The sequence below is a fragment of the Mustelus asterias genome, unplaced genomic scaffold (assembly GCF_964213995.1).
Source record: "Mustelus asterias unplaced genomic scaffold, sMusAst1.hap1.1 HAP1_SCAFFOLD_130, whole genome shotgun sequence".
Classification (NCBI taxonomy): Eukaryota; Metazoa; Chordata; class Chondrichthyes; order Carcharhiniformes; family Triakidae; genus Mustelus; species Mustelus asterias.
In genome coordinates, this window is record NW_027590164.1 from 1 (window position 1) to 27,831 (window position 27,831).

The 27,831-nt window shown below is 48.8% G+C and overlaps 3 protein-coding genes across 3 annotated transcripts; all 3 read right to left on the bottom strand.

Annotated features, from left to right (window-relative positions):
- Window positions 1-3,558: 3,558 nt before the first annotated feature.
- Window positions 3,559-13,593, bottom strand: LOC144484865 (uncharacterized). Its single transcript, XM_078203227.1, has 4 exons — window positions 13,406-13,593; window positions 13,085-13,231; window positions 12,701-12,945; window positions 3,559-4,844 (listed from the first exon to the last, which is right to left on the bottom strand). Exons 1-4 carry the CDS (start codon window positions 13,591-13,593, stop codon window positions 3,559-3,561), a joined length of 1,866 nt encoding a protein of 621 aa, XP_078059353.1.
- Window positions 13,594-15,789: 2,196 nt separating this feature from the next.
- Window positions 15,790-26,276, bottom strand: LOC144484866 (uncharacterized). The gene is given in 5 exon segments (XM_078203228.1): window positions 15,790-16,133; window positions 16,189-16,244; window positions 18,104-18,327; window positions 18,329-19,034; window positions 26,194-26,276. Coding segments are annotated over 5 exon segments (1,413 nt in total).
- Window positions 25,531-27,602, bottom strand: LOC144484879 (uncharacterized). The gene has a single exon (XM_078203239.1). It carries the CDS (start codon window positions 27,580-27,582, stop codon window positions 26,359-26,361), a length of 1,224 nt encoding a protein of 407 aa, XP_078059365.1. The 5' UTR covers window positions 27,583-27,602; the 3' UTR covers window positions 25,531-26,358.
- Between the last annotated feature and the right edge of the window lie 229 nt (window positions 27,603-27,831).

The following is a 27,831-nucleotide window of genomic DNA, read 5'->3' on the forward strand; positions in this document are numbered from 1 at the left end:
CAAATTGTACTCCACATCACATACCATTCTGACTTGAAAATCAATCACCATTCCTTCTCTGTCACTGCATCAAATTCCTGGAACTCCCTAACAGCGTTGTGGGTATACCTACACCAGATGGATTGCAGCAATTCAAGAAAGTGGCTCACTTTCTTCACAAGGGCAATTAGTGATGCGCAATGAATGTTGGCCTTGCCAGTCACATTCACATCCCCTGAAAGAATAAAAGAAATTCCTCATCCCTGGTATCATTCTCAGTCATGAGGACTGCAATTATCAATGAACAGCTCCGCTTTTGACTCTATGATGGGGGGAGGGTCATTGGTGGAGCAACTGAGGATGGATGGGCCTCGGACACTACCCTAGGGCTGAGGTGATTGGCCTCCAACAACCGCGATCATCCTCCTCTGTGCGGGATGTGGCTCTCGCCGGTGGAGAGTTTCCTCGATTCCCATTGACTTCAATGTTAATCGGGTTGCTTGATGCCACGCACAGTCAAATGCTGCCTTGATGTCAATGGCAATCACTCCAACATCACCCAGTTCAACTCTTTTGTCCATGTTTGGACAAAGGCTGTAAATGAGGCAGGAGGTGAGTGGTCCTCGGTGGAACCCAAAATGAGCATCAGTGAGCAGGTTGTTGCTGTATAAATGCTGCTTGATCGCACCGTTGGCAACAACATCTTCCATCATTTTGCTGATGATCGAGACGAGAGACATTGGAGGGCAGTTGGCCAGTTTGGATTTTTCCTTATCCATTGCCTTCAGCTGCTTATTGATATCCCTTGAAGTGAATCGAATTGGCTGAAGATGTGCATCTGTGATACTAGGGACCTCAGGATGGATAATCCATATGGAGAGATTAGAGAAGCTGGAATTGCACTCTATAGAGCAGGAAAGGTTAAGGAAAGATTTAATAGTGATATTCAAACTTTTGAGAGGTTTTGATAAAATGCATGTCTGTTTCCACTGGTTTAGAACCAAAAGACATCGGGTGGAATTTCATGAAAAAAATTCGAAGTGCTGAGTGAGTGAGAAAAGTTTCAAACTCATTTCTTGGGCAAATTTAAAAAATCAATCTTGTGGCACTTAGTCAAAAACAGTCACAATATAATCCTCACTGCAGGAGGAAGGGGAGGAACCTAAACTTGCTGGGGAAGGCAGCTGCTGATCTGGAGGGGTGTCATTGTGCATGCGCTCCATTCTCCCAGTTTCCAGCTTCAGTGGACATCCCCCCCTCCCCACAGAAATCGCCCCGCCAATCTCCTCATCTGTAGCGTTTCCCCCAAATCACCAACCCCTCCCCCCAATCAGCATCCCTGCAGAGTTCCCCCTCTCGCCCCCTCCCCGATCGCCACCCCTGCAGAGTTTCCCCGATCACCAGCTCCCTCCCCCATCAGGACTCCTGCAGAGCTCCCCCCCCCCCCGCTATCCCCCTCCTCAATCACCACCCCTGCAGAGTTTCCCCAATCACCAGCTCTCTCCCCCATCAGGACTCCTGCAGAGCTCCCCCCCGGCCCGAGCCCCCTCCTCAATCACCACCCCTGCAGAATTTCCCAATTACCACTCCCTCCCCCTAGTCAGCTTCACCGTCCCACGGAGTGACCCAGGGGTCCATTGGCGCCTCGAGGGAGGAGGGGGGCCTGGGGACGGTGCTGGGGCCTTCCACCCGGGGGATTCCGGCCGATGGGATGCAGGGCTTTCCGACTCCCCCTTTCCTGACACCGGTGCATCTCAAGAGCAGCAGGGTGAACAGCAAGGCAAGGATACATCCACATCACCAGGAAGACGGCTGTACCCCTCTCGGTCCCAGCTCTCCAGCAGACGCCTGCCAGGGGCATCACAGGCAAATGGGTGCGGAGTGCAGCTGCCTGCCTCCAGTTCTGATGTGCATCCTGGGGGGACGTGTTGATGTGGCGCTGGACCACGGGAGATGGAGATGTTGTGGGGTGGCCAGGAGGGCACGGGTGAAAGTCGATATGAGAAAGGTTTAGGGAATTGGGCTCTGTTGACGATCACATCCACCTGTTTTATAGCACTGTTAACTATCGGCCCTTCGTGTTATTGCATTGTTAGTTTCACCAATAAATGTCCAAAGATGTGCAGGTTAGGTTGATTGGCCATACTAAATTGATCCGAGTGTCAGGGGGATTAGCAGGGTAAATGTGAGTTTACGGGAGTAGGGCCTGGGTGGGATTGTGGTCGGAACAGGCTCGATGGGCTGAATGGCCTCCTTCTGTACTGTAGGGATTCTATTATATTCTCTATAAAATTACAGCACAGAAACAAGCCCTTTGGCCCTCCAAGCCTGTAGCAACCATGCTGCCCGTCTGAACTAAAACCCCCTACCTTTACGGGGACCATATCCCTCTATTCCTATGCTATTCATATATTTGTCAAGACACATCTTAACGTCACTATCGTATCTGCTTCCACTACCTTCCCCGGCAACGAGTTCCAGGCACCCACCAACCTCTGTGTAAAGAACCTGCCTCGTACATCTCCTTTAAACCATGCCCTTCACACCTGAAACCTATGCCCCTAGTAATTGACTCTTCCACCCTGGGAAAAAGCTTCTGACTATCCACTCTGTCCATGCCCCTCATAATCTTGTAGACTTCTATCAGGTTGCCCTCCTCAACCTCCGTTGTTCCAGTGAGAACAAACCAAGTTTCTCCAACCTCTCCTCATAGCTAATGCCCTCCACACCAGGCAACATCCTGATAAATATTTTCCGTACCCTCTCCAAAGCCTCCACATCCTTCTGGTAGTGTGGTGACCAGAATTGAACACTAGATTCCAAGTGCCGTCTAACTAAGGTTCTATAAAGCTGCAACATGACTTACCAATTTTTAAACTCAATGCCCCGGCCGATGAAGGCAAGCATGCCATATGCCTTCTTGATTAACTTCTCCACCTGCATTGCCACTTTCAATGACCTGTGTACCTGTACACCCAGATCCCTCTGCCTATGAATACTCTGAAGGGTTCTGCCGATAACTGTATATTTCCCACCTGTATTAGACCTTCCAAAATGCATTACCTCACATTTGTCTGAATTAAACTCCATCTGCCATCTCTACGCCCAAGTCTCCAACTGATCGATATCCTGCTGTATCCTCCGCCGGTCCCCATCGCTATCCGCAATTCCACCAACCTTTGTGTCATCCGCAAACTGACCAATCAAACCAGTTACATTTTCCTCCAAATCATTTATATATATATTACAAACAGCAAAAGTCCCAGCACTGATCCCTGAGGAATGTCACTTGTCACAGCCCTCCATTCAGAAATGTACCTTTGCAATGCCAACCTCTGTTTTCCTCTAAATATCTCGAAACCTCCTAACACCCTGTCACTCTGTGATCCTTGTGACATTTGAAACCAGGTATTTGCAAAAAGACTCAAAGAGCATCAGCCCACTGGAGGCTGAGACCAGCCAGTCCAGCACAAAGAAACCCTCTGACCCTTCCCATTGACCAACTGTGAGAATGAACAAAATGCAATCCTGGATGCAACTGAGAGCAGAAACAATAACAGCAGAATCCAACCCCTGGAATCACTCGTGAACTCGCTGGTGTCTCAGCAGCCGGGATGAAACTCTGAATCCCTTCCCACACTGAGAGCAGGTAAACGGCCTCTCCCCAGTGTGAACTCGCTGGTGTGCCCGCAGGCTGGATGACTGAGTGAATCCCTCCCCACACTGAGAGCAGGTGAATGGTCTCTCCCCAGTGTGAACTCGCTGGTGTGCCTGCAGGTGGAATAACCGAGTGAATCCCTTCCCACACTGAGAGCAGGTGAACGGTCTCTCCCCAGTGTGAACTTGCTGGTGTCTCTGCAGGTGGGATAACTGAGTGAATCCCTTCCCACACTGAGAGCAGGTGAACGGTCTCTCCCCAGTGTGAACTCGCTGGTGTGCCTGCAAGTTGGATAACCAAGTGAATCCCTTCCCACACTGAGAGCAGGTGAATGGTTTCTCCCCAGTGTGAACTCGCTGGTGTGTCTGCAGGTTGGATAACCGAGTGAATCCCTTCCCACACTGAGAGCAGGTGAATGGTCTCTCCCCAGTGTGAACTTGCTGGTGTGTCCGCAGGGTGGATAAACAAGTGAATCCCTTCCCACATTGAGAGCAGGTGAACGGCCTCTCCCCAGTGTGAACTCGCTGGTGTGTCCGCAGGTTGGATGAACAAGTGAATCCCTTCCCACACTGAGAGCAGGTGAATGGCCTCTCCCCAGTGTGAACTCGCTGGTGTGTCCGCAGGGTGGATAAACAAGTGAATCCCTTCCCACACTGAGAGCAGGTGAATGGTCTCTCCCCAGTGTGAACTTGCTGGTGTGTCCGCAGGGTGGATAAACAAGTGAATCCCTTCCCACATTGAGAGCAGGTGAACGGCCTCTCCCCAGTGTGAACTCGCTGGTGTGTCCGCAGGTTGGATGAACAAGTGAATCCCTTCCCACACTGAGAGCAGGTGAATGGCCTCTCCCCAGTGTGAACTCGCTGGTGTGTCCGCAGGGTGGATAAACAAGTGAATCCCTTCCCACACTGAGAGCAGGTGAATGGCCTCTCTCCAGTGTGAACTCGCTGGTGTGTCCGCAGGTTGGATGAACAAGTGAATCCCTCCCCACACTGAGAGCAGGTGAATGGCTTCTCCCCAGTGTGAACTCGCTCGTGTGTCCGCAGGGTAGATAACTGAATGAATCCCTTCTCACACTGAGAGCAGGTGAATGGTCTCTCCCCAGTGTGGCTGCGCCGATGAGCTTCCAGCAGAGATGGGGCTCTGTATCTCTTCCCACAGTCCACACATTTCCATGGTTTCTCCATGGTGCAGGTGTCCTTACCTCTCTCTTGGGTGAACAATTAGTTGAAACTTCGTCCACACACAGAACAAGATTACAGTCTCTCCCCGCTGTGAATGGTGTGATATTTATTCAGACTGTGTAACTGGTTAAAGCTCTTTAGTCAGTGCATTGGAACACACTCACTCAAGTGTGGCAGTGTGTTGATGCTTTTTCACTCACACAGACATTTCAAATCTTTTCAAATCGACAGGCTGCACAATCATTTCTCCTTCTGGATTCAAAGTCCGATGATATTGAGGTCCCAAGGGATATGACTCTGTCAGATCGAGACGTGACGTCTGAGATTTCGGCCTGTGATTCCTCTTTCAATATCCTGTAAAATGAGTTTACAAAAGTCATCAGTGTCAGTACAGGATAGAAATTCAGAACAGACAATTTCTATGGAACATTCTTTCCTCTCTCATTCCCCAAAAGCTGTAAATCTCCATCCCACACACTCTCTCCCCATTCTCAGCAGGTCTGGCAGCATCTGCATGGAGAGAAAAGAACTGATGTTTCAGAGCTTTGACAAAGGGTCATCGAGACAAGAAACATCAGCTCTTTTCTCTCCTTACAGATGCTGCCAGACCTGCTGAAATTTTCCAGCATTTTCTCTCTTGGTTTCAGATTCCAGCATCCGCAGTAATTTGCTTTTATAAGGCTGCAGATACCTCCTCCCAAGTAACATGCGTGTGCCCAAGACATCACCACTTGTTTCCCTTATTTCTTTAGCACCCATGGTGCTCTCCGCAGTAAACACAGAGGAGAAGTATTCATTAAAAATCTCACCCATCTCCTGCGGCTCCACACACAGATGGCCATACTGATTTTTAAGGGGATCTATTCTCTCTCTAGCCACCCTTTTACTCTTAATATAGCTATAGAACCTCTTGGAATTTTCTTTAATCTTACCTGCCAGATCCATATCATACCCTCTTTCTGTCCTCCTGATTTCCCTCTTCAGTATTTTCTTACACTTTTTATCGTCAGAGTGATTCACTTGTCCCCGATTGCCGAAACCCAATGTATGCTTCCTTCTTTTACCTGACCAGAGCCTCAATGTCCCTTGTCTGCCAGAGATCCCTAAATTCACCATTCTTTCCCTGCATCTTAACAGGAATATACTGACCCTGGATTCTTGATATCACACTTTTTTAAAACCTCCTATTTCCCAGTCATTCCTTTCCCTTCAAACAAACTCACCTAATCGACATCTGCTCGATTCTGCCTAATGCACATAAAAGTGGCCCTGCTCCAGTTTAGGGCCTTGACCTGTGGACCTGTCCTATCTTTTTCCTGAACTATTTTGAAACTATTGGTGCTCCCAATAGTGCTCCCTGACTGACACTTCAGTCACTTGCTCGACCTCATTTCTTAACTGTCTAATAGAAAGTGAGTCCAGGAATTGATGATGAAAAATGAGGAGCTGGGAGATGAATTGAACAAGTATTTTGCCTCGGTGTTCACAATAGAGGATACAGTTAAAACTCAGAAACAGCTGGAAATCAGAAAACAGAAGTGTGGGATGAACTCTGAAAAAGCACAATTCCCAGGGAAGTGGTCCTCAGCAAACTGTTGGAGCTGTGGGCTGATGGGTCCTCGGGTCCTGCTGGGCTTCATTCCCGGGTCCTGCTGGGCTTCATTCCCGGGTCTTAACAGAGGGAGATAGTTGGTGTTGTTCAATTTTCTAAACCGTCTGTCGCCATTCCCCGCATTGCGCATGCCTCAGGTCCCGCCCCTCATTCACTCCGATTGGTTGGAGGACCAGCCGCTCCCGCTCGGACCTCCAGCCCCGCTCCCCTCTTCCTATTGGTCCGGAGTTGCCGTCAATCAGTCCCGGGGCATTGTGATGTGGAGCATGCGCAGTGTCATTGCTGTACTTGGTGCTTGTTTGTCCCGGAGAAGCGGAGTCAGCGTTAGGCGGTGGCTGGGAGGATTTGGAAACACTTTGTGGATCCGCAAACCCTTCAGAATCATTGTCAGCTCCCTGGTTTGCAGCTGCGGGGCTTCTCCCTCCCTCCCTCCTGGGAACAGGCCCAGGTTAACGGCCCCATCCTGGCTCAGCCACTGGAGGATGGTTCACATCAGAGGATGGGGGAGGGGGACAATAAATAAGAGGTTACACTTTGGCCTCAAATCAATGAGGACTCTGATCTCTGGGAAGGAAGGAAACCCTGGGAGGTGGGCGGGGAGGATTCACAATCACCCGCTGGAGGCCCCAACACCCCCAGTAAAAAGCTGCAGCTCCCTGCAGTGACCAGGAGAGAAAATAATTGATTTTATTTTCACTCTGTACAAAAGAGAACTGAACCCATCCAGAATAGAGAGTGGGAGAAAAGATTTGTGAAGATATTTCACACTGGGTTTGCCAGGCTGACCAACTCTCTCAGAGAAAATGAAAGGACATCCTTCATGAGTCTGTCGGAGCAGGTGAGCAGTATTGTGTGCGGTGCTGTTGGAACTGTGTGGGTGGGCACGGGCTGGTTGGCAGCCAGAACAGTTGGAAGAGGGTGCTGCACACATCCATCTTATGGGTGAAACAGCGCCCATACACCATGCAGCCTGGCACAGTGGAGTCAAACACGGCACAATCCATTGAAATATGAGCTGGTTGGTCAGTGTGGGAGTTGGTTGCAGGACAGGGAGGAGGGAAAGTGTTCAGGATGAGGATTTACTGCTGCACAGGAACAAGTGAGGAAACGATGTTCCACAGAACATAGTTTCAAATTCCAGCATCCGCAGTAATTTGCTTTGATTCCAAATAAACTTATTGGACTTTAACCTGGTGTTCTGAGACTTCTTACTGTGCAAACTCCAGAGAGACAGTCACCCACCGCTGGAATCGAACCCAGACTCAGTGAGGCAGCAGTGCTAACCACTGTGCCACAGTGAAGGGAGTTTGCCGCAAATTTCGGGTGATAACAATGGGCTGGATGTTGCTCAGAATGTGGAGCACTGCAGCAAAGTACAGAGAGACAGAGACAGAGCAGCAAACTGGACTGAGAAATGGAGTCTGCAGACTGGAACTGGCAGCATGAGGAGAGGTTATTTAGTCTAACACTCACAGCAATCTACAACCCACCCCCATTACCGAGACAGTGAGACAGAGATTACAAACACTCACCAACACAGCTCCACTGAAACGTCCCAGGAAAAAGGGGGAATCTGTGGCAGTTCCTGTCCTGAAATAGCCCCAGGACTGTCACTCAAATCCCCAACCTGGCCCAGTTCACAGCTCAGCCTCTCAGCTTGCAGCTTCCTGCACCTTGAGCCAACCCTGTCCAGGTGTGGGAGGGATGTGGAAGCCCAGAGTGGGGGGAGGGGTGACCTCCTGCTGTGTCCCAAATAGTCTCTCCTTCCCCTCCCCCTTGGCGCTCGAAGGTCTCAATGTGGATGTGTTGATGGACATTGCAGAACCTCACTGAGCTTATCCTGGGTCACCCCCTCCCCCTGGGTTCAGTGTGTTCAGTTCGCTGCTTCTTTCCCTGCTGAACCTTCAGTTCATCAAAAACAGAAAGTGCTGGAAAACTTCAGCAGGTCTGATCGCATCTGTGATCATCCAGACTGGAAGCATGAACTCCATTCTCTCTCCACAGATGCTGTCAGACCTGCTTTGATTTTCCAGCATTTTCTGTTTAAGATTCCAGCATCCGCAGTGTTTTGCTTTTATCTTCATTTAAAGAAGCATTCTTTGATGGCCTTTACCCCCATTGCTCCTTTCCAGAGCTTCCCACCTTCTGCTATTGTCCCTGACTCCCACATTAACTGTCATTCCTTCCCTTTATCCCGCTCACATCCCGCTCGAAACTCAGGCTCAGAGTTTTCCCGCCATCTCCCCCTCCCCCAGCTCCCACATCCCAACACCCGGAATCTCTAACCCAGCGGTTCCAGTTTGTCTGGTTTGAGTTCAGATTTGCCGCAGCACCGACAGGATTTCACTTCAAACCAGCCGGAACTGACTGCTCACAAATCCCAAAATGTTTCTCCAGCAGCCCGGGCTTGTTAATGTTGTTTAAAGTCAGCGCCCAAATGCAGTTACTCTCCTCAGTTTAAAAAACTTCTCCGTTCAATCCAAAGTATTATTCGCACCAGACATAAACACAAAATTGTGAACGTTACCCACCGCCCCCCCCCCCCCGCCCCCCCAACCAGACCCGAGCTGGTGTGTCCTGAGTAAGAGACATCTGTTTCGGGTGTGACAATTCTTACACATTCTCTGGTTGACATAAAACGGAAAACGCTGGAAATTGCCCCCATTACCGAGACAGTGAGACAGAGATTACAAACACTCTTTTTTTTATTTCAAAAATATACTTTATTCACAAAAAAAACTCTCCAATAAAACATTGCAAAATGACAGATCCAAAAGTCATAAACAGTGCAAAAAAGAATCATTTTTACAGTACAATACAGTGCTTATTGACAAAACATTACATTCATTACATTTCATTACTTAAAACTATGTACATACATCAGAGTTTACTGTGTGCCGTTATTTATCAGGTTGGCACACAGTTACGCAGGCCGAGGGTATTCTGCAGTTAGAACATAGAACATAGAACATTACAGCGCAGAACAGGCCCTTCGGCCCACGATGTTGCACCGACCAGTTAAAAAAAAACTGTGACCCTCCAACCTAAACCAATTTCTTTTCGTCCATGAACCTATCTACGGATCTCTTAAACGCCCCCAAACTAGGCGCATTTACTACTGATGCTGGCAGGGCATTCCAATCCCTCACCACCCTCTGGGTAAAGAACCTATCCCTGACATCGGTTCTATAACTACCCCCCCTCAATTTAAAGCCATGCCCCCTCGTGCTGGATTTCTCCATCAGAGGAAAAAGGCTATCACTATCCACCCTATCTAAACCTCTAATCATCTTATATGTTTCAATAAGATCCCCTCTTAGCCGCCGCCTTTCCAGCGAAAACAATCCCAAATCCCTCAGCCTCTCCTCATAGGATCTCCCCTCCATACCAGTTACCCGGCCCTCGGTCTGCCTCGGTTGAGACGCTTTACACGGTGGCCTTTCCCCATTGTGCCTTGGCGGCGGCTGCCCCAAGCTTGAGCGCGTCCCTGAGCACAGAGTCCTGGACCTTGGAATGTGCCAGTCTGCAACACTCGGTCGAGGACAATTCTTTCAGCTGGAAGATCAGCAAGTTTCGGGCGCACCAAAGCACGTCCTCCACCGAGTTGATGACCCTCCAGCAGCAGTTGATATTTGTCTCGGTGTGCGTCCCCGGAAACAGCCCGTAGAGCACAGAGTCCTGCGTCACCGAGCTGCCCGGGACGAACCGCGACAAATACCACTGCACCTCACTCCAGACCTTCTTTGCAAAGGCACATTCCACAAGGAGGTGTGCGACCGTCTCATCACCCCCGCAGCCGCTTCGAGAGCAGAGTGCGGTGAGGTTGAGACCCCGGGCGTGCATAAAGGATCTGACGGGGAGTGCCCTTCTCACCACCAGCCAAGCCAGGTCTTGGTGCTTGTTTGTGAGTTCTGGTGATGAGGCATTCTGCCAAATGACATTGACAGTCCGCTCAGGGAACCATCCGACAGGATCTGCCATCTCCTTTTCTCTCAGGGCCTCAAGGACATTACGTGCTGACCACTGCTTGATAGCCATGTGGTCAAAGGTGTGTTTCCGGAAGAATTTCTCCACGAAGGACAGGTGCTGCGGTACGGTCCAACTACTTGGAGCGTTCCGCGGCAATGTGGCCAGACCCATCCTCCGCAACACTTGGGACAGGTAGAACCTCAAAAAATAGTAGCACTTGCTGTTACTGTACCGAGGATCTACACACAGCTTGATGCAGCTGCACACAAAGGTGGCCATCAGGATGAGGGTGGCGTTGGGAACGTTTTTCCCTTCATTCTCTGGAGATTTGTGCATCGCCTCCCTCCGGACACGATCCATCTTTGATCTCCAGATGAACTTAAAGATGGCCCGGGTCACTGCTGTTGCGCAGGACTTGGGGAGAGGCCACACCTGCGCCACGTACAACAACACGGACAGAACCTCGCATTGGATCACAAGGTTCTTCCCAGTGATGGAGAGGGAGCGTTGCTCCCACAATCCCAATTTTTGTCTGGCTTTGGCGATGCGCTCCTCCCAGTTTTTGGCGCATGCCCCTGCTGCTCCGAACCATATCCCCAGCACCTTGAGGTAGTCTGCCCTAACGGTGAAGGGGGTAAAGGATGTGTCAGGCCAGTTCCCAAAGAACATGGCCTCACTCTTACCCTGGTTGACTTTGGCCCCCGAGGCCAGCTCGAACTGCTCACAGACTCGAAGAAGCCTGCGAACAGACGAGGGGTCCGAGCAGAAAACAGCCACGTCATCCATGTAGAGGGAGGCTTTAACTTGCGTCCCTCCGCTGCCTGGGATTGTAACCCCTTTGATGCCTGGGTCGCTTCTGAGGGCCTCGGCAAAGGGTTCAATGCAACACACAAAAAGGACGGAGGAGAGAGGGCAGCCCTGCCTGACTCCAGACCTGATTTGAAACATATCTGATTCCCACCCATTGATTGAAACTGCGCTACTGATGTCTGTGTAGAGCAGTTGGATCCAAATGCGGATTCCCTCCCCAAAGCCCATTTTGGAGAGCACATCCATCATGTAGCTGTGCGATATTCTGTCAAACGCCTTCTCCTGGTCTAGACTGATGAGGCAGGTGTCCACCTGCCTGTCCTGCACGTTCGGCGATCGTATCCCTGAGTAGCGCGAGGCTATCAGAGATCTTCCTGCCGGGTACAGCACAGGTTTGATCAGGATGGATCACTGACCCCAGAGCAGACTTGACCCGGTTGGCGATGACCTTGGCCAGAATCTTGTAATCCACATTCAATAGTGAAATAGGTCTCCAATTTCTAATTTCTTCCCATTCCCCCTTCTGCTTGTAGATGAGGGTAATGATGCCTTTCCTCATGGATTCTGACATGCTGCCTTCCAGAAGCATACTCTCGTATACTTCCAGGAGGTCCGGGCCCGTCAAGTCCCACAACGCCGAGTAAAACTCAGCCGGTAAGCCGTCGCTACCGGGAGTTTTACCCTTCTGAAGGGACTCGATGCCCTTTGTCAGCTCATCCAGAGCTACCGGTCTGTCCAGGCTCTCCCGCTCGCCGTCGTCCATGACTTGCGTGATGGACGACAGGAAAGACTGGGAGGCCGTGCTGTCTGTTGGCTTCAGGTCATACAGTCCGGCATAGAAGGATTTGCAGATCCTCAGAATGTCAGACTGCGATGACCCTACAGAGCCATCTTCTTCCTTCAGGCTTGTGATCACAGAGGATTCTCTGTGCACCTTCTGGAAGAAGAAGCGCGAGCACGTTTCGTCCTGCTCCACGGAGCGGACCCTGGACCGGAAGATAACCTTGGAGGCCTCCGAGGCAAAGAGCGAGGCTTGCTGGCTCTTCACCTCCCGGAGGTCCTCCTTGACATCCACCCCCATCGACTGCAGTTGGAGTAGCTCCTGCATGCTTTTCTGGAGTCGGGACATTTCCCCCCGTCTCTCCCTGGCCTTCTGAACCCCTTTTCGGATGAAGAACCTCTTGATGTTGCCCTTGATGGTTTCCCACCAGAGCGATGGAGACTCAAAGAAGGGTTTCACGGTTCTCCAACCGTGGTAAACCCTCTTGAGTTCCTCGAGGTTCTCTGGGGTCAACAGTTCTACATTAAGCTTCCAGGACCCCCTGCCCACTTTCTGGTTTTCCTCCAGCTGACAGTCTGCCAGCAGGAGGCAGTGGTCAGAGAAGAACACCGGCTTGACGTCGGTGGACCTGACCGTGAGCGCGCGGGATGCAAACATGAAGTCGATCCTGGAGCGGACAGACCCGTCTGGCCGCGACCACGTGTATCTACGCTGCCCTCCGTCTGCTGGTTTGCTGAAGACGTCGAGCAGCTTGGCATCTTTGACTGTTTCCAGCAGGGCTCTGGATGTAGCGTCCAGTTTACTCTCGGCCCTGTTGGACCGGCCGGCCTTGTCAATGATGCAGTTAAAGTCCCCACCCAGTATGATTGGCCTGGAGGTGGTGAGTAGCAGTGGCAGCTGTTCGAAGAGTGCCAGCCGCTCGGTCTTGACGGCAGGGGCATACACATTGATCAGCCTGAGAGGGCAGTTTTTGTACGTGACATCTGCTACGAGGAGGCGTCCTCCCACCACGTCCTTAACTTCGGAGATGGTGAAGTTGCCCCCCCCGCAGCAGAATGCCTAGGCCGGATGAACGGCAGTCGTTCCCACCTGACCAGATGGACGGTCCGTGGGACCACACACTCGACCAGCGCCTGTAGTTGCTGAGGTGTGGTATTCCACACTCCTGCAGGAACAGCAGGTCGGCCTTGACCTTGGCCAGGTAGGACAAGCTGGCCGCACATCTCAGGCTGTCTTTAACACTGCAAACATTTAAGGATGCAAACTTTAAAGACATTTTAATGTTTAAGAGGTTTGTCAGTTCTTACGTGTCCTTCAGTCAGCCTCCTCCAGGTGCTGCATTCCTGTGGCGCTGACGAAATTCTGCAGGGCTGCAGGGCTGAGGTAGCAGTCCGACCCTGCGTCAGGGCCCCGACCACGACTGGGTGACATGGTCGGTGTCGTGTAGCCCTCGGTTGGTGCTGGGCTTGCGGCCCGGTCTCCGCCTTGGGCGTTGTCGGTGTCCTCGTTCCTGCTGTCCGGGGCTTCGGGGGCCTCGGCCGCACTGCTGCATCCGTCGGCTGGATGGTCCCCGGCTGCTTTGTGGCCGTTGGTCCGAGTCCATTGTGGTTCCCGTGCCGCTTTCCTAATGCGCCGTTTGAGGCTTTATCGGTTGCCCGCTTTCTTTTCCTCGTCTGAGGAGACGTCGCCACTGGAGACCCTAGCTGCGCAGGATTTCCTTTTCTGGGTTCTTTTCTTTTTCTTTACCACCTGCCAGGGGCCCTCGGGATCTCCGTTCTCCTGCTCCATGTCCTCTGCGCCCTCTGCTGGTGGTGGTGTGGATGTGTCATCATCCTGCTGCACTCGGGGGTCCACCTTTGCTTCAGAAGCTTTCTCCGTGCCAGGATCTTTTGCGGTGGGCTTCTTGTTCCCTGAGGCGGCAGGAGCACTCGCCTTCCTCGCTCCGCCTCCGGTGATCTGGGCGTACGTGACCTTCCGCTTGGGGCAGACTCTGTATACATGGCCAGTCTCCCCACACAGGTTGCAACTTTTGCTTTCTTTGCACTCGTCGGTCGAGTGCCCCTCCTTCAGGCAGTTTCTGCATACCGTGACGGTGCAGCTCGCGGCAAAATGGCCGGTTTTGCCACAGTTGCGGCACAGTCGTGGCTGGCCCCTGTAGTACAGGAAGCCTCGATTCCCTCCGATGGTAAAATTGGAGGTCGGGTGCAGAAGGCCTCCCTTGGGGTCGGTCTTCAGGGTGACTCTCACTTGCCTATTACAGGTCCATATTCCATACTGGTCCATGACGTCCACGCTCTCTCCCTTCACCTCCACGTACCTGGAGAGGAACGTCAGCACATCAGCCGCAGGGACGAAGTGGTTATACATATGAAATGTGATAACCCGGTTCCGCTGGGACGGCATGGTGAACAGGGGCTCCGCCGTCAGGATAGAGAGGGGCCCCTCTTTGCCTTTCTCCTTCACCGCTGTCAGGAGCTTGAGGCATCCTGACAGGCTCCTGAAGCTGACATCCACGTGCGGCGGCTTGCTGTACTCAGCCACACCGTAGACGTCTGCTGCTTGGAATCCGCAGCACTCGAACAATACCTTCTTCACGAGGTAGTCGCGGCCCACAGGCGAGCCTCCTCCCGAAGCCTTCACCCGGATGGTGTTGGGCTGCCTTTGGCCTGTAGCTTTCAGAGCAGCTGCAGCCATAGCTCGATAACACTGAGTCTTGCTGTACCGGCGTTAGGTCCAAGCCAGAGGCTTGAAACCAGCATAAAGATCCACCAGTAGCAGCAGAGCTCAAGTGTTGTAGACGGTCGTCTGCCGGTCGTCTGACGCCTGCTTCTTCAATCCACAATCCCCATCGAAACTCGATAGCTCCTTGCGAAATCCGAGCCCTTGGCACTTGATCTTAGCCAAAAGGCCAAGCAGCATGTGCATTCAATTTTGATTTGATTTATTGTCAAATGTATTGGGATCCACTGAAAAGTATTGTTTCTTGCACGCTATACAGACAAAGCATACCTTTCATGGAGTACATGGGGAGAAGGAAAGGATAGGGTGCAGGTACAGGTAGGGTGAAGAGAAAGATCAGCTTAATATATGATAGGACCATTCAAACATGACAGTAAGGAAGAAGTTGTTCTTGAGTCGTTTGGTACATGTTTTCAGACTTTTGCATAAATTTACTGAGAAGGTGGTGGTAAGCTGCCTTCCTTCAGTCCATGTGTTATAGGTACACCCATAGTGCTGTTAGGGAGGGAATTACAGGATTTTGATCCAGTGACAATGAAGGAACGGTGATGTATTTCCAAGTTAGGAAGGTGTGTGGCTAGGAGGGGAATTTCCAGCAGGTGGTGTTCCCATCTGTCTGCTGTCCTTGTCCTTCTAGATGATGGTGGTTGTGTGTGTGGGAAGAGATTGACTCAGTCTTTTATCAGCTTTGTTTGTGGGAATACATTTGTTGACAACGGATCCACTGCTTTTCGGTATTTTCCTAATCCACCACAATCCAGTTGCGTCCTCATAACTTCACGGTTACTTCTGTTAGGATTTAAGACTCCTGTTTCAGATTGAGTAACATTGTTTTCAAACTTAGTGTAAAATTCTATTATAAATTTATTATATATTTCGCTCTCAGCCAACCTCACTAAAAACAGATCACCTCTGATCAGCATCACATTTCTGTCTGCGCATCGAGGTACCCTGAGGTTGTGAAAGGCACTATATAAATGAAAATTCTTCCAACTGCAGCCCAGTTGCTGTGGTTATCAGCAACAGCATCAAGACTCCCCTGTTTTATAATGAACAAGGTTCACCCCCGAATCTGATTAACAGCAGTAATAGCTGCAGAATCAGAACAGTGCAGTTGCTTGTGAACCCGCTGGTGTCTCACAAGGTTGGATGATTGAGTGAATCCCTTCCCACACACTGAGCAGCTGAATGGCCTCTCCCCGGTGTGAACTTGCTGGTGTCGCAGCAGGATTGATGATTCAGCAAATCCCTTCCCACACACACAGCAGGGGAATGGTCTCTCCCCGGTGTGAACTCGCTTGTGTCTCAGCAGGGCCGATGACTCAGTGAATCTCTTTCCACACACCCAGCAGGTCAACGGTCTCTCCCCGGTGTGAACTCGCTGGTGTGTCAGCAGGTGGGATGCAGGTGAAAGGTTTCTCCCCGGTGTGAACCTGCTGGTGTCGCAACATGTTTGAAAATCGAGTGAATCCCTTTTCGCACAGGGGGCAGGTGAATGGACTCTCCCCAGTGTGACTGCATTGATGAATTTCCTGATCAGAGGGATAACAGAATCCCTTCCTGGTATCCCCACATTGCCCACATGGACTCTCCCCAGTGTGACCAAATCGATTAGTTTCCTGATCAGAGGGATAATGGAATCCATTCCCAGTATTCCCACATTGTCCACACGGACTCTCCCTGTTTCGGTTACACTTGTGCCTTCCCATAACAGTCGATTGGTTGAATCCAGATCCACATGTGGAACACGTGTACAGTTTGTCTTCGCTGTGACTGCTGCTCTCACCTTCCATGATGCCAATGATATTCAGTCCTGAATCGAGTGACTCGGTTAGATTGATGTGATGTCTAGTCTGAGCTTCCTGTCCATTTAACCATTTATATCAGTAATTACTGTAAAGAAAAAAGGACAAATTCAGGGTGGACAGTTTTATAACTTTACATTTTTATTCCCCTAAATCCAGCTCTCTTCTTTGTTGAAATGAGTCTCTCTCACAATACTTCTGTCCTGTTCAAATGACAACTGCATAGAGGGACAGTGTCCCTTTAAATATGCAGATCACCTGCCAGCACCACACATGCTCAGTTGGCTCAGGCCAATGGGACTGGCGCAGTGCCTCCACACTGGGCTGCTGGGTAAGGAGCTACAGCAGATGAGCTGGGGTGGGGTCAGGTGACGTTACGGGGATTGAAATATCTGGTATTAGTGATGGTGTGGATATGTGGTCAGAAACTCATCTTGGGGTCAAATCTGACATGGAGATTGTGAAGAGTGTGATTCAGCTTCAGACAGCTCCCAGGGAGAGGGATGGACTTGGCAGTTCGGGAACAGAATTTGTAACGGTGACTGAAGACAATGACTTTGGTCTTCCCAATTTTTAATTGGAGGAAATTTCTGTTCATCCAGTACTGAATGTGGGATAAGCAGTTTGATAATTTAGTAACAGTGGAGGAATGGAGAGGGATGGGTAGAGCTGGGTGTTGTCAGTGTAGATGGGAAAACTAACACGGTGCTTTTGGATGATGTCATTCAGTGGCAGCATGTGGATGAGAAATAGGAGGGGCCAAGGATAGATCCTTGGGGCTCACCGAGTTCAGGGGCTTTGGAGAGGAAAGGGAGATTGGAGATGGGGCAATAGTTGGCAAAGACTGGGATTGAGTGTTTTTTTCAGGGTGGGTGATTTCAGAGGATTCAAAAGTGAGGGGGACAGTACCAGGGAAAAGAGAGAACCATTAACAATATCACCAAATGTGGGGAAGTTGGATGATCAGCAATTTAGTGAGAATAGGGTCGATGGAGAACGGGGTGGGTCTCATGGACAAGATAAACATGGAGCGGGCACGAGGGGAGATAGGAGAGAAACTGGAGAAAGATGTCTGTTCTGGGCTTGGTCAAGAGGGAACTTTAGACATGGTTTGTCCCAGTAGGTGCGTGGAAGGGAGGGATACAGCAGCGGCAGCTGATCGAATTATCTCAATCTTAGTAACAAAGAAGCTTCATGAACTCCTCACACTTGTTGGAGGTGAGAATGGAGGAGATGGGCGAGAAAGAGACCTTCAGAAGGAACTAACTAATGTTTGAGGTGTTAAAAGATTCAACATAATGTGCGAACACAATGTTGACTTATTTAACTTTTATCCAGAGTATTAGCCCATGTAACTGGGTTGAAGTTTACCAACTAAGCTTTGACAAAGGGTCATCTGGACTTGAAACGTCAGCTCTTTTCTCTCTTTAAAGATGCTGCCAGACCTGCTGAGATTTTCCAGCATTTTCTCTTTTGGTTTGAAGTTTACCAACATGAACAGAAACAGACCCCAATGAACATGGATCAGTCCTGACCTTATTAACACTAAAATCTAATCACCTTAGTTACCTATGAACTCGCTGGTGTGTCAGCAGGGGGGATGACTGAGTGAATCCCTTCCCACACTGGGAGCAGGTGAATGGTTTCTCCCCAGTGTGAACTCGCTGATGTACAGTGAGATCAGATGATGTCTTGAACCCAGCGTCACAGTGAGAGCACCTGAATGGTTTCTCGTCGGTGTGGACACGTCGATGGCGCATCAGTTCCCTGGAACTTTTAAAACACTTCTCACAAGTCTGGGCATATAAAAGGTCTCTCCTCAGTGTGAACTCGTTGATGGTGGAGCAGTTGCCGGGAACTTTTGTCGCACTTCCTGCAGTCTGGACATTGAAATGGTCTCTTCTCATTGTGAACACTCTGGTGATTCAGCAGAGTGGATAACTGAGTGAATCCCTTCCCACACTCAGAACAGGTGAAAGGTCTCTCCCCAGTGTGAATTCTCTGGTGTATCCGCAGGTTAGATGACCGACTGAACCCATTCCCACACACAGAGCAGGTGAATGTCCTCTCCCCGGTGTGACTACACTGGTGCTCAGTGAGTTGAGATGATTGTTTGAACCCAGTCCCACAATGAGAGCATCTGAATGGCCTCTCGTCACTGTGAGCACGTTGATGGAGTATCAGGTCCCGGGAACTTTTATAGCACTTTGCACAGTCTGGACATTTAAATGGTCTCTCGTCAGTGTGAACTCGCTGTTGCGCCATCAAGTCAGAGGACCGAGCGAATCCTTTCCCACACTCTGAGCAAGTGAATGGTCTCTTCCCAGTGTGAACTCGCTGGTGTCTCAGCAGGTTGCCTGACTGAGCGAATCCCTTCCCACAGTTGGAACAATTGAAAGGTCTCTCTCCAGTGTGAACTCGCTGGTGTTGCAGCAGGCTGGATGAGCGAGAGAATCCCTTCCCACACTTGGAGCAAGTGAATGACCTCTCCCCGGTGTGTCTGGGCCAATGTGTTTCCAGTTCAGGTGGGGAAATGAATCCCTCCCCACATTCCCAGCATTTCTCCCCACTGTGAACGGTGCTTTTTCCTTCCATGTTCAAAATTCACAAATATTCAGCTGACAATAAATTGGGTGACTCCATCTGATCCTGATGGGATGTTTGGTTTGAGTTTTCTGATTGGAAATCCTCCACTTCAGATGATCTGAAATTGATTTTAAACAGAAAAAAGGGGATGAGAAAGAACTCACAAAAGGCAGGTTGTGAAATTGAGCTGAATTAATCTGGTCATTTATGGGGCTGGCACAAGGAAAAAGTGACTATGAAACCTGTTTGATCCTTTGTCAGAAGTGAAATGGTCACTAATGTCCTTCAGGGAAGAAAGCCTGCCTCTGGTCTGAGTCTACACAAGGTTCTGGCCTCTGCAAGAACACAAGAAATAGGAGCAGGAGGAGGCCATTCAGCCTGTCGAGGCTGCTCTGCCTTTCAACCACATGTCATCATCATATTGAATGATGTAGCACCCTGGGCCAGAGAAACCTATGTTACAAGAGAGACAGAGAGAAAAACAGAGGGAAAGTAGCAAGAGACAGGGGCAAATGGGAGGCATTCTCTCGACCTAGAACTGAACCACAATCTCCTAAGCCCTCAACCTCCACCACCTGGATGGACCAGGGCAGCAAGAGTATGTGGACACCATCACCTGCAAGTTCCCCTCCAAGCTACATAGCATCCGAACTTGTCTGAAATCCTAGGTTCGATAAGCAGAAATGTCCCCCATTTAAATACTAAAGTTAAAGCTAAAGTTTATTTATTCGTCATAAGTAGGCTTTCATCAACACTACAATGGAGTTACTGTGAAATTCCCCTAGTCGCCACACTCCGGCACCTGTTCGGATCAATGCAGCTAACCAGCATGTCTTTGAGACTGTGGGAGGAAACCGGAGCACTCGGAGGAAACCCACGCAGGCACGGGGAGAACATGCAAGCTCCACGCAGACAGTGACCCAAGCCGGGAATCGAACCCAGGTGCCTGACGCTGTGAGGTGGCAGTGCGAACCACTGTGCCACCCATGGCACATATATTGACAAATGCTGATCTACAAACAAATGCTCACTGAAATACAATGCTTCATTTTAAGATGCACCAAGATTGTAAATGTCTTATCCTTGTTTTCCTCCATGGTTGCAATCATCCCAATCTCTGTAATCTCCTCCAGGCCCACACCCTCTGAGATCTCAGCACTCATCTAATTTTGACCACTTGAGCATTCCTGATTTTAATCGTTCCATCATTACTGATTTTGCCTATTTCAGAAGCTCTGGAATTTCCTCCTTAAACCTCTCTGATTCGCCACCTTATTTTTCTCAGTTAAAATTCTCCTTAAAACCTAATATCTCGTCATGTGGCTCAATGTCAATTGTTATTTCATAACCTTTCTCTGAAATGTCTTTAAAAGTTTAATTCTATTCATGCACAATATAAATCCAAATAATGGTGACTGCCCTGGATATATATCATTGTTCTGCCTCATCAGTAAGAAACTGGAAGTGACAGAGTGAAGCAGGTTGATGGAGATTCTCACTTGGAGATAATCAAAATTGTTGCCCCCAACAAAGGTGGCGGCGATGGACACATTCTGCTGCTACTGCCCCGAACAAAGATGAGGCCGCGCATGCGCTCTGCTGTTAATGCCCCGATAAAGATAGCGGCCGCTGAACCCAGCTCTGTGAGAAAGCTGCGGCCCCTGCTGCAGGGAGGGGGCAACGGTTCACGGGAAACGATGGGATATTTTTCCGCATTTGCGGTTTGTGTAACGTGTTTACGGAACGTATCCAGTCACTCACCTGATCCGTGGTTCCCTTCGTCTCGCCATTCTCTCCGTTACGGATGGCAGATCCAAAGAAAAAAATCTTGTCTCCGTCGCCATTAACTGGACTGCGCATGCTTCACTCACAGCCAAGCCCCGCCCCCTCATTCACTCTAATTGCTTGGAGGACCAGCCGCTCCCGATCGGTCCTCCAGCCCCGCCCTCTCTCCCTATTGGCCCCAAGCTGCTGTCAATCACTCGCCAGGCAGTGTGAGGTATCCAGGAGAGGTCAATGTCGGGGGGCGTGGGCGTGTTTAGTGCAATCTGGATTCTCAGCACAGCAGCAGGAAACCTTTCCTCTTGTTTGGCTGCTCTAAGAAAATCTCCACGCAGTCAGTTCTGGATACAAGGTCTGTTCCACGAGAATCGTAAAATCCCGACAGTGCAGAAGGAGGCCATTTGGCCCATCAAGTCTGCACCAGGCCCCATCCCCACAACCCCATGCATTCACCTTGCTAGCCACCACCCCTCCCCCCCCTCTCCAAACACCAAAGGGCAATTTAGCATGGCCAATCCACCGTACCTGCACAGAGAACATAGAACATTACAGCGCAGTACAGGCCCTTCAGCCCTCGATGTTGTGCCGACCAGTGAAACCAATCTAAAGCCCCTCTAACCTACACTATTCCAATATCATCCATATGTTTATCCAATGACCATTTAAATGTCCTTAATGTTGGCGAGTCCACTACTGCTGCAGGCAGGGCATTCCACGCCCTTACTACTCTCTGAGTGAAGAACCTACCTCTGATATCTGTCCTATATCTATCACAACTCAATTTAAAGCTATGTCCCCTCGTGTTAGCTATCACCATCTGAGGAAAAAGTCTCTCTCTATCCACCCTATCTAATCCTCTGATCATCTTGTAAGCCTCTATTAAGTCACCTCTTAACCTTCTAACGAAAACAACCTCAAGTCCCTCAGCCTTTCCTCATAAGACCTTCCCACCATACCAGGCAACATCCTAGTAAATCTCCTCTGCACCCTTTCCAATGCTTCCACATCCTTCCTATAATGCGGTGACCAGAACTGTACGCAATACTCCAAGTGCGGCTGGTCCAGAGTTTTGTACAGCTGCAACATGACCTCCTGGCTCCGAAACTCAATCCCTCTACCAATAAAAGCTAACACTCCGTACGCCTTCTTAACAACCCTATCAACCTGGGTGCCAACTTTCAGGGATCTATGCACATGGACACCGAGATCTCTCTGCTCATCCACACTACCAAGTATCTTACCATTAGCCCAGTACTCTGTAATCCTGTTACTCCTTCAAAAGCGAATCACCTCACACTTTTCCGCATTGAACTCCATTTGCCTCCTCTCAGCCCAGTACTGCAGCTTATCTATGTCCCTCTGTAACCTGCAACAACCTTCTGCACTCCACAGCTCCACCAACTTTAGTGTCATCCACAAATTTACTAACCCATCCTTCTGCGCCCTCATCCAGGTCATTTATAAAAATGACAAACAGCAGTGGCCCCAAAACAGATCCTTGTGGTACACCACTAGTAACTGAACTCCAGGATGAACATTTCCCATCAACCACCACCCTCTACCTTCTTACAGCTAGCCAATTCCTGATCCAAACCGCTAAATCACCCTCAATCTCATGCCTCCGTATCTTCTGCAATAGCTTACCGTGGGGAACCTTATCAAACGCATTACTGAAATCCATATACACCACATCAACTGCTTTACCCTCATCCACCTCTTTGGTCACCTTCTCAAAAAACTCAATAAGGTTTGTGAGGCACGACCTACCCTTCATAAAACCGTGTTGACTATCCCTAATCAAATTATTCCATTCCAGATGATTATAAATCCTATCTCTTATAATCCTTTCCAAAACTTCGCCCACAACAGAAGTAAGGCTCACTGGTCTATAATTGCCAGGGTTGTCTCTACTCCCCTTCTTGAACAAGGGGACAACATTTGCTATCCTCCAGTCTTCTGGCACTATTCCTGTAGTCAATGACGACATAAAGGTCAAAGGCAAAGGCTCTGCAATCTCCTCCCTAGCCTCCCAGAGAATCCTGGGATGAATCCCATCCGGCCCAGGGGACTTATCTATTTTCACACTGTCCAGAATTGCTAACACCTCCTCCTTATTAACCTCAATCCCATCTAGTCCAATAGCCTGTATCTCAGTATTCTCCTCGACAACATTGTCTTTTTCCTGCGTGAATACTGACGAAAAATATTCATTTAGCGCCTCTCCTATCTCTTCATGCTCCACGCACAACTTCCCACTACCGTCCTTGACTGGCCCTAATCTTACCCTAGTCATTCTTTTATTCCTGACATACCTATAGAAAGCTTTAGGGTTTTCCTTGATCCTACCTGCCAAAGACCTCTCATGTTCCCTCCTGGCTCTTCTTAACTCTCTCTTTAGGTCCTTCCTGGCTAACTTGTAACTCTCAAGCACCCTAACTGAGCCTTCACGTCTCATCTTTATATAAGTCTCCTTCTTCCTCTTCACAAGAGATTCAACTTCTTTAGTAAACCACGGTTCCCTCACTCGACCACTTCCTCCCTGCCTGACAGGTACATACTTATCAGGGAAACCCAGTAGCTGTTCCTTGAACAAGCTCCACATTTCAATTGTGCCCATCCCCTGCAGTTTCCTTCCCCAACCTATGCATCCTAAATCTCACCTAATCGCATCATAATTTCCTTTCCCCCAACTATAATATTTGCCCTTCAGTATATACCTATTCCTTTCCATCTCTAAAGTAAACATAACCAAATTGTGGTCACTATCACCAAAGTGCTCCCCTACCTCCAAATCTAACACCTGGTCTGGTTCATTACCCAGTACCAAATCCAATGCGGCCTTGCCTCTTGTTGGCCTATCCACATACTGTGTCAGGAAACCCTCCTGCACACATTGGACAAAAACTGACCCATCTAAAGTACTCGAACTATAGCTTTTCCAGTCAATATTTGCAAAGTTAAAGTCCCTTTAGCACTGCCCAGTATGTGTGCCCCTATTACACTGTACAGCACTGCCCAGTATGTGTGCCCCTATTACACTGTACAGCACTGCCCAGTATGTGTGCCCCTATTACACTGTACAGCACTGCCCAGTATGTGTGCCCCTATTACACTGTACAGCACTGCCCAGTGTGTATGTCCCAATTATATTCCGCAGCCAGCAGCCAACACAATGCAAGGATTGATTTGTTCCTGCCGTTGACAGCTTGTATGTTGTAAATCTTTCCTTGTACTTGTTACTTTCAATTCATCACCTTTCTCAGAAGATATCCCACAATGGCATAAACATTGTAAAACTCCAATAGTGCAATGAAAGTACAGTACACATTCCATTTGATACACACCAGCAGTTCACATAGGTAAATGGTAAAAAATAATGGAGATGCAGGCAACACTCGTGACAATTAATAAGTTGATATATAACACTTGAGAACACAAGATCATGGGAAATAGGAAATAGGAGCCAGAGTAGGCCATTCGGCCATCAAGCTCTATTATTAAATGAGCTTATGCTGATCCATCTCTTTGGACATCATTCTATACCAAATTTGTTAAAAGCATACAGAAATAATTATCCATCACTTTATTTTAATTTCAGCCCAGGGAGGAGGGAGTGTGTGTGGGATGGGTATTTACAGATTTGGGGGAACAACAGACAGAAACATGTTCCAGAGAAGCTAGAATTGTCTGTTCTGCATCTTAATGCTGGACTGACACTGGTTACATTTTAAAATTCCTTTTACGGAATTTATTAAAAGGAGAACATTTGCATACAGGAAATTCAAATCAAACATCACATCAAGATCTGATACCCTCATATTATTCATCAGGATCTGAATATCATCAGCCTTAGGATGGAGAAAAACTTCATTTTCCAGATTCAATCTGTGGAAAAACCTTCCAAACATCAGTGTGATTAGAAAAAGCACCGAGATACACACCTGGGTGTTGCAGTGAAGTGAGTTTTGATTAGTTTCACAACCTGAAAAAAAACATTGTTCCATTGACAGCGGGGGACTCGATAGTAAACCTATTCTGTATGTGAACGGCGCTGACTGTCCAACCTGGAGAGACACAAGAGCTCTGGCTGTATGAAGACACCATGGAAATGTGAGGATTTTGGTAAAGGATTCAATTATCCATCCCATCTGGAAAACCACTGACACAGCCACATTGGAGAAATCGTGGAAATATGAGGACTGTGGTAAAGGATTCTATTACCCATCCCTGAAAATCAGATGAGACCTTCAACCATGGCCCCATCTGCCCTCTTAGTTGGGTGTAAAATTTCCCAGGATGTTATTCCAAAGAGCGGAGAAGTTTATTGCTTAATATTTATCCCTCAACAATCATCACTGAACAGATTCTCTGCTCACAATCACATGTGTGTGGGATCTTGCTGTGCACAATTTGGGGACTGCATTTCCTACACTAAGGCATTGATTACACTTCAAAGAACTTCATTGGCTGTAAAAGCACTTTGGGACATCCTGAAGTTGTGAAAGGCGCTATTATAAATATAAATCTTCCATTAAGGGGAAAAGACCCAACAATGGAACAGTCAGTAACAGGACGTCAATCAGTCTCCTCTTAGTGAAATCAAGGACTCCGACACTGAGCTTGTCACAAAGCTGATTTAATTATATACAGATTATTAAACTCCAGCCCAGTTCCAGGGATTATTAACCTCAACTGAAAAAAAACCTCCAAATATCAGAATGAACACAGTTGAGTCCTGGATGTGATTAAAGCAGAATCCAAACCCTGGAATCACTTATTATCTCACTGGTGTGTCTGCAGGGTGAATGAGAATAAATTGCTTCTCTCGCACACTGCAGGTGAAAGGCCTCTCCAGTATCTGTGGGTTGGTGTCTCAGCAGATTACTTATTTCATATTAATTTACAGGATGTGGGCATCTCTGTCCACATCCCATTCCGAGGAGAATATCACCTCCAGCGATCAGCGGAGATCAGTATTTCCTTCATCCGGGATCTTACCTATTACAGGTTTTATGTCTTTTATGTATCATATCTAAACCGTTGCTTCTTAATAACCGAGTGAAAAATCACCGATGACTTCTATCCATTTTTCAAATGCTCAGGCCAGCATTTATTGCCCCTTCCTCATTACTCTTGTGAAGGTGGTGGTGAGCTGCCTTCTTCAATCACTGCAATCCCTGTGGTACAGGTACACGGTGCTGTTAGGGAGGGAGCTTTTAAACCTCTTCTCACAGTCCAACCATTTAAACAGTCTCTTCTCAATGTGAACAAGTTGATGTTTACTGAGATACAATGACTGAGTGAATCCCTTCCCACACATGGAGCAGGTAAACAGCCTCTGCTCAGTGTTGTGCTTGTGTTGCAGCAGATCCATTACACTTTTAAATCTCGTCACAATCAGAACATCAAAACCATGTATTTTTCGGTCTGAACAAGTTGATGTGAAATAAAGCTGCTTAACTGATTGAATCCCTTGTCACACATGGAGCAGGTGAACATGCTCCCTCAGTGGGAGTGCACTGGTGTTTTAGCAGGCTGGATGACAGTGAATCCCTTCCCACACTCAAATCAGATGAATGGCCTCCCACCAGTGTGAACCCGCAGGTGTCCAGTGATTTGGGATGAAGTAGTGAATCAGTTCCCAGATGAAGAGCAGCTGAACAGCCTCTCTCAGTGGGAGTGGTTTGGTGTCTCTGCAGATTCCCTGCACTTTTAAAGCTCTTTCCACAGTCAGAGCATTTAAACTGTCTCTTATCAGTGTGAACAAGCTGATGGTTGCTGAGCTGTGATGACTGAGTGAATCCCTTCCCACACACAGAGCAAGCAAACGGCCTCTCCCCTGTGTGAAGAGGCTGGTGTTTCATCAGTTCATTTCTGCTTTTAAACCTCTTCCCACAGTCAGAACACTTACAGGGTCTCTCATCGGAGTGAACAATTTTGTGTCTTCTGAGGTAGGATAAACATGTGAATCCCTTGCCACATAGGGAGCAGGTGAAAGGTTTCTCCCCAGTGTGAAGACTCTGGTGTTCACTGAGGTGAGATGTCGTAGTGAATCTCTTCCCACACTCAGCGCAGGTGAATGGTCTCTCTCCAGTGTGGATGTGCTGGTGTCGAAGAAGATGGGATGATTTAACAAATCCTTTCCCACAAAAGGAGCAAAGAAACGGTCTCTCCCCAGTGTGAACACGCTTGTGTTCAGTGAGGGTGGAATACTGCCTGAAATGTTTCCCACACTGAGAGCAGCTGAATGGTCTCTCCCCAGTGTGAACACGCTTGTGTTCAGTGAGGTGGGAAGCACAAGTGAATCCCTTCCCACACATGGAGCAGGTGAAGGGTTTCTCCCCAGTGTGAACACGTAGGTGTTCAGTGAGGTGAGATACTTGCCTGAAGTTCTTCCCACATTGAGAGCAATTGAATGGTCTCTCGCCAGTGTGAACCCGTTGATGGTGAATTAAACCCTCAGAACTCTTAAAACTATTCCCACAGTCAGAGCATTTCAACGGTCTGTCCTCAGTGTGAACTCGCTGGTGTGACACCAGGCTAAATGACTGAGCGAATCCTTTACCACACATACAGCAGATGAATGGTCTCTCCCCAGTGTGACTGCGTCGATGAATTTCCAGCTGAGATGGGGTTTTACACACTTTTCCACAGTCTTCACATTTCCACTGTTTCTCCATGGTGCTGGTGTCTTTGTGTCTCTCCAGGTTGGATGATCTGTTAAATCCTCGTCCACACAGAACACGTGTACGGTTTCACCTGACAGTGAATGGTGTGATGTTTTTCAGGCTGCGTAACTGGGTAAAGCTCTTTCCACAGTCAGTTCACTGGAACAGTCTCACTCCAGTGTGTGCATGTGTCTCGATGCTTCTCCAGTCACACTGATGTTTGAAATCTTTTCCCACAGGCAGAACAAACATTTTTCCTTC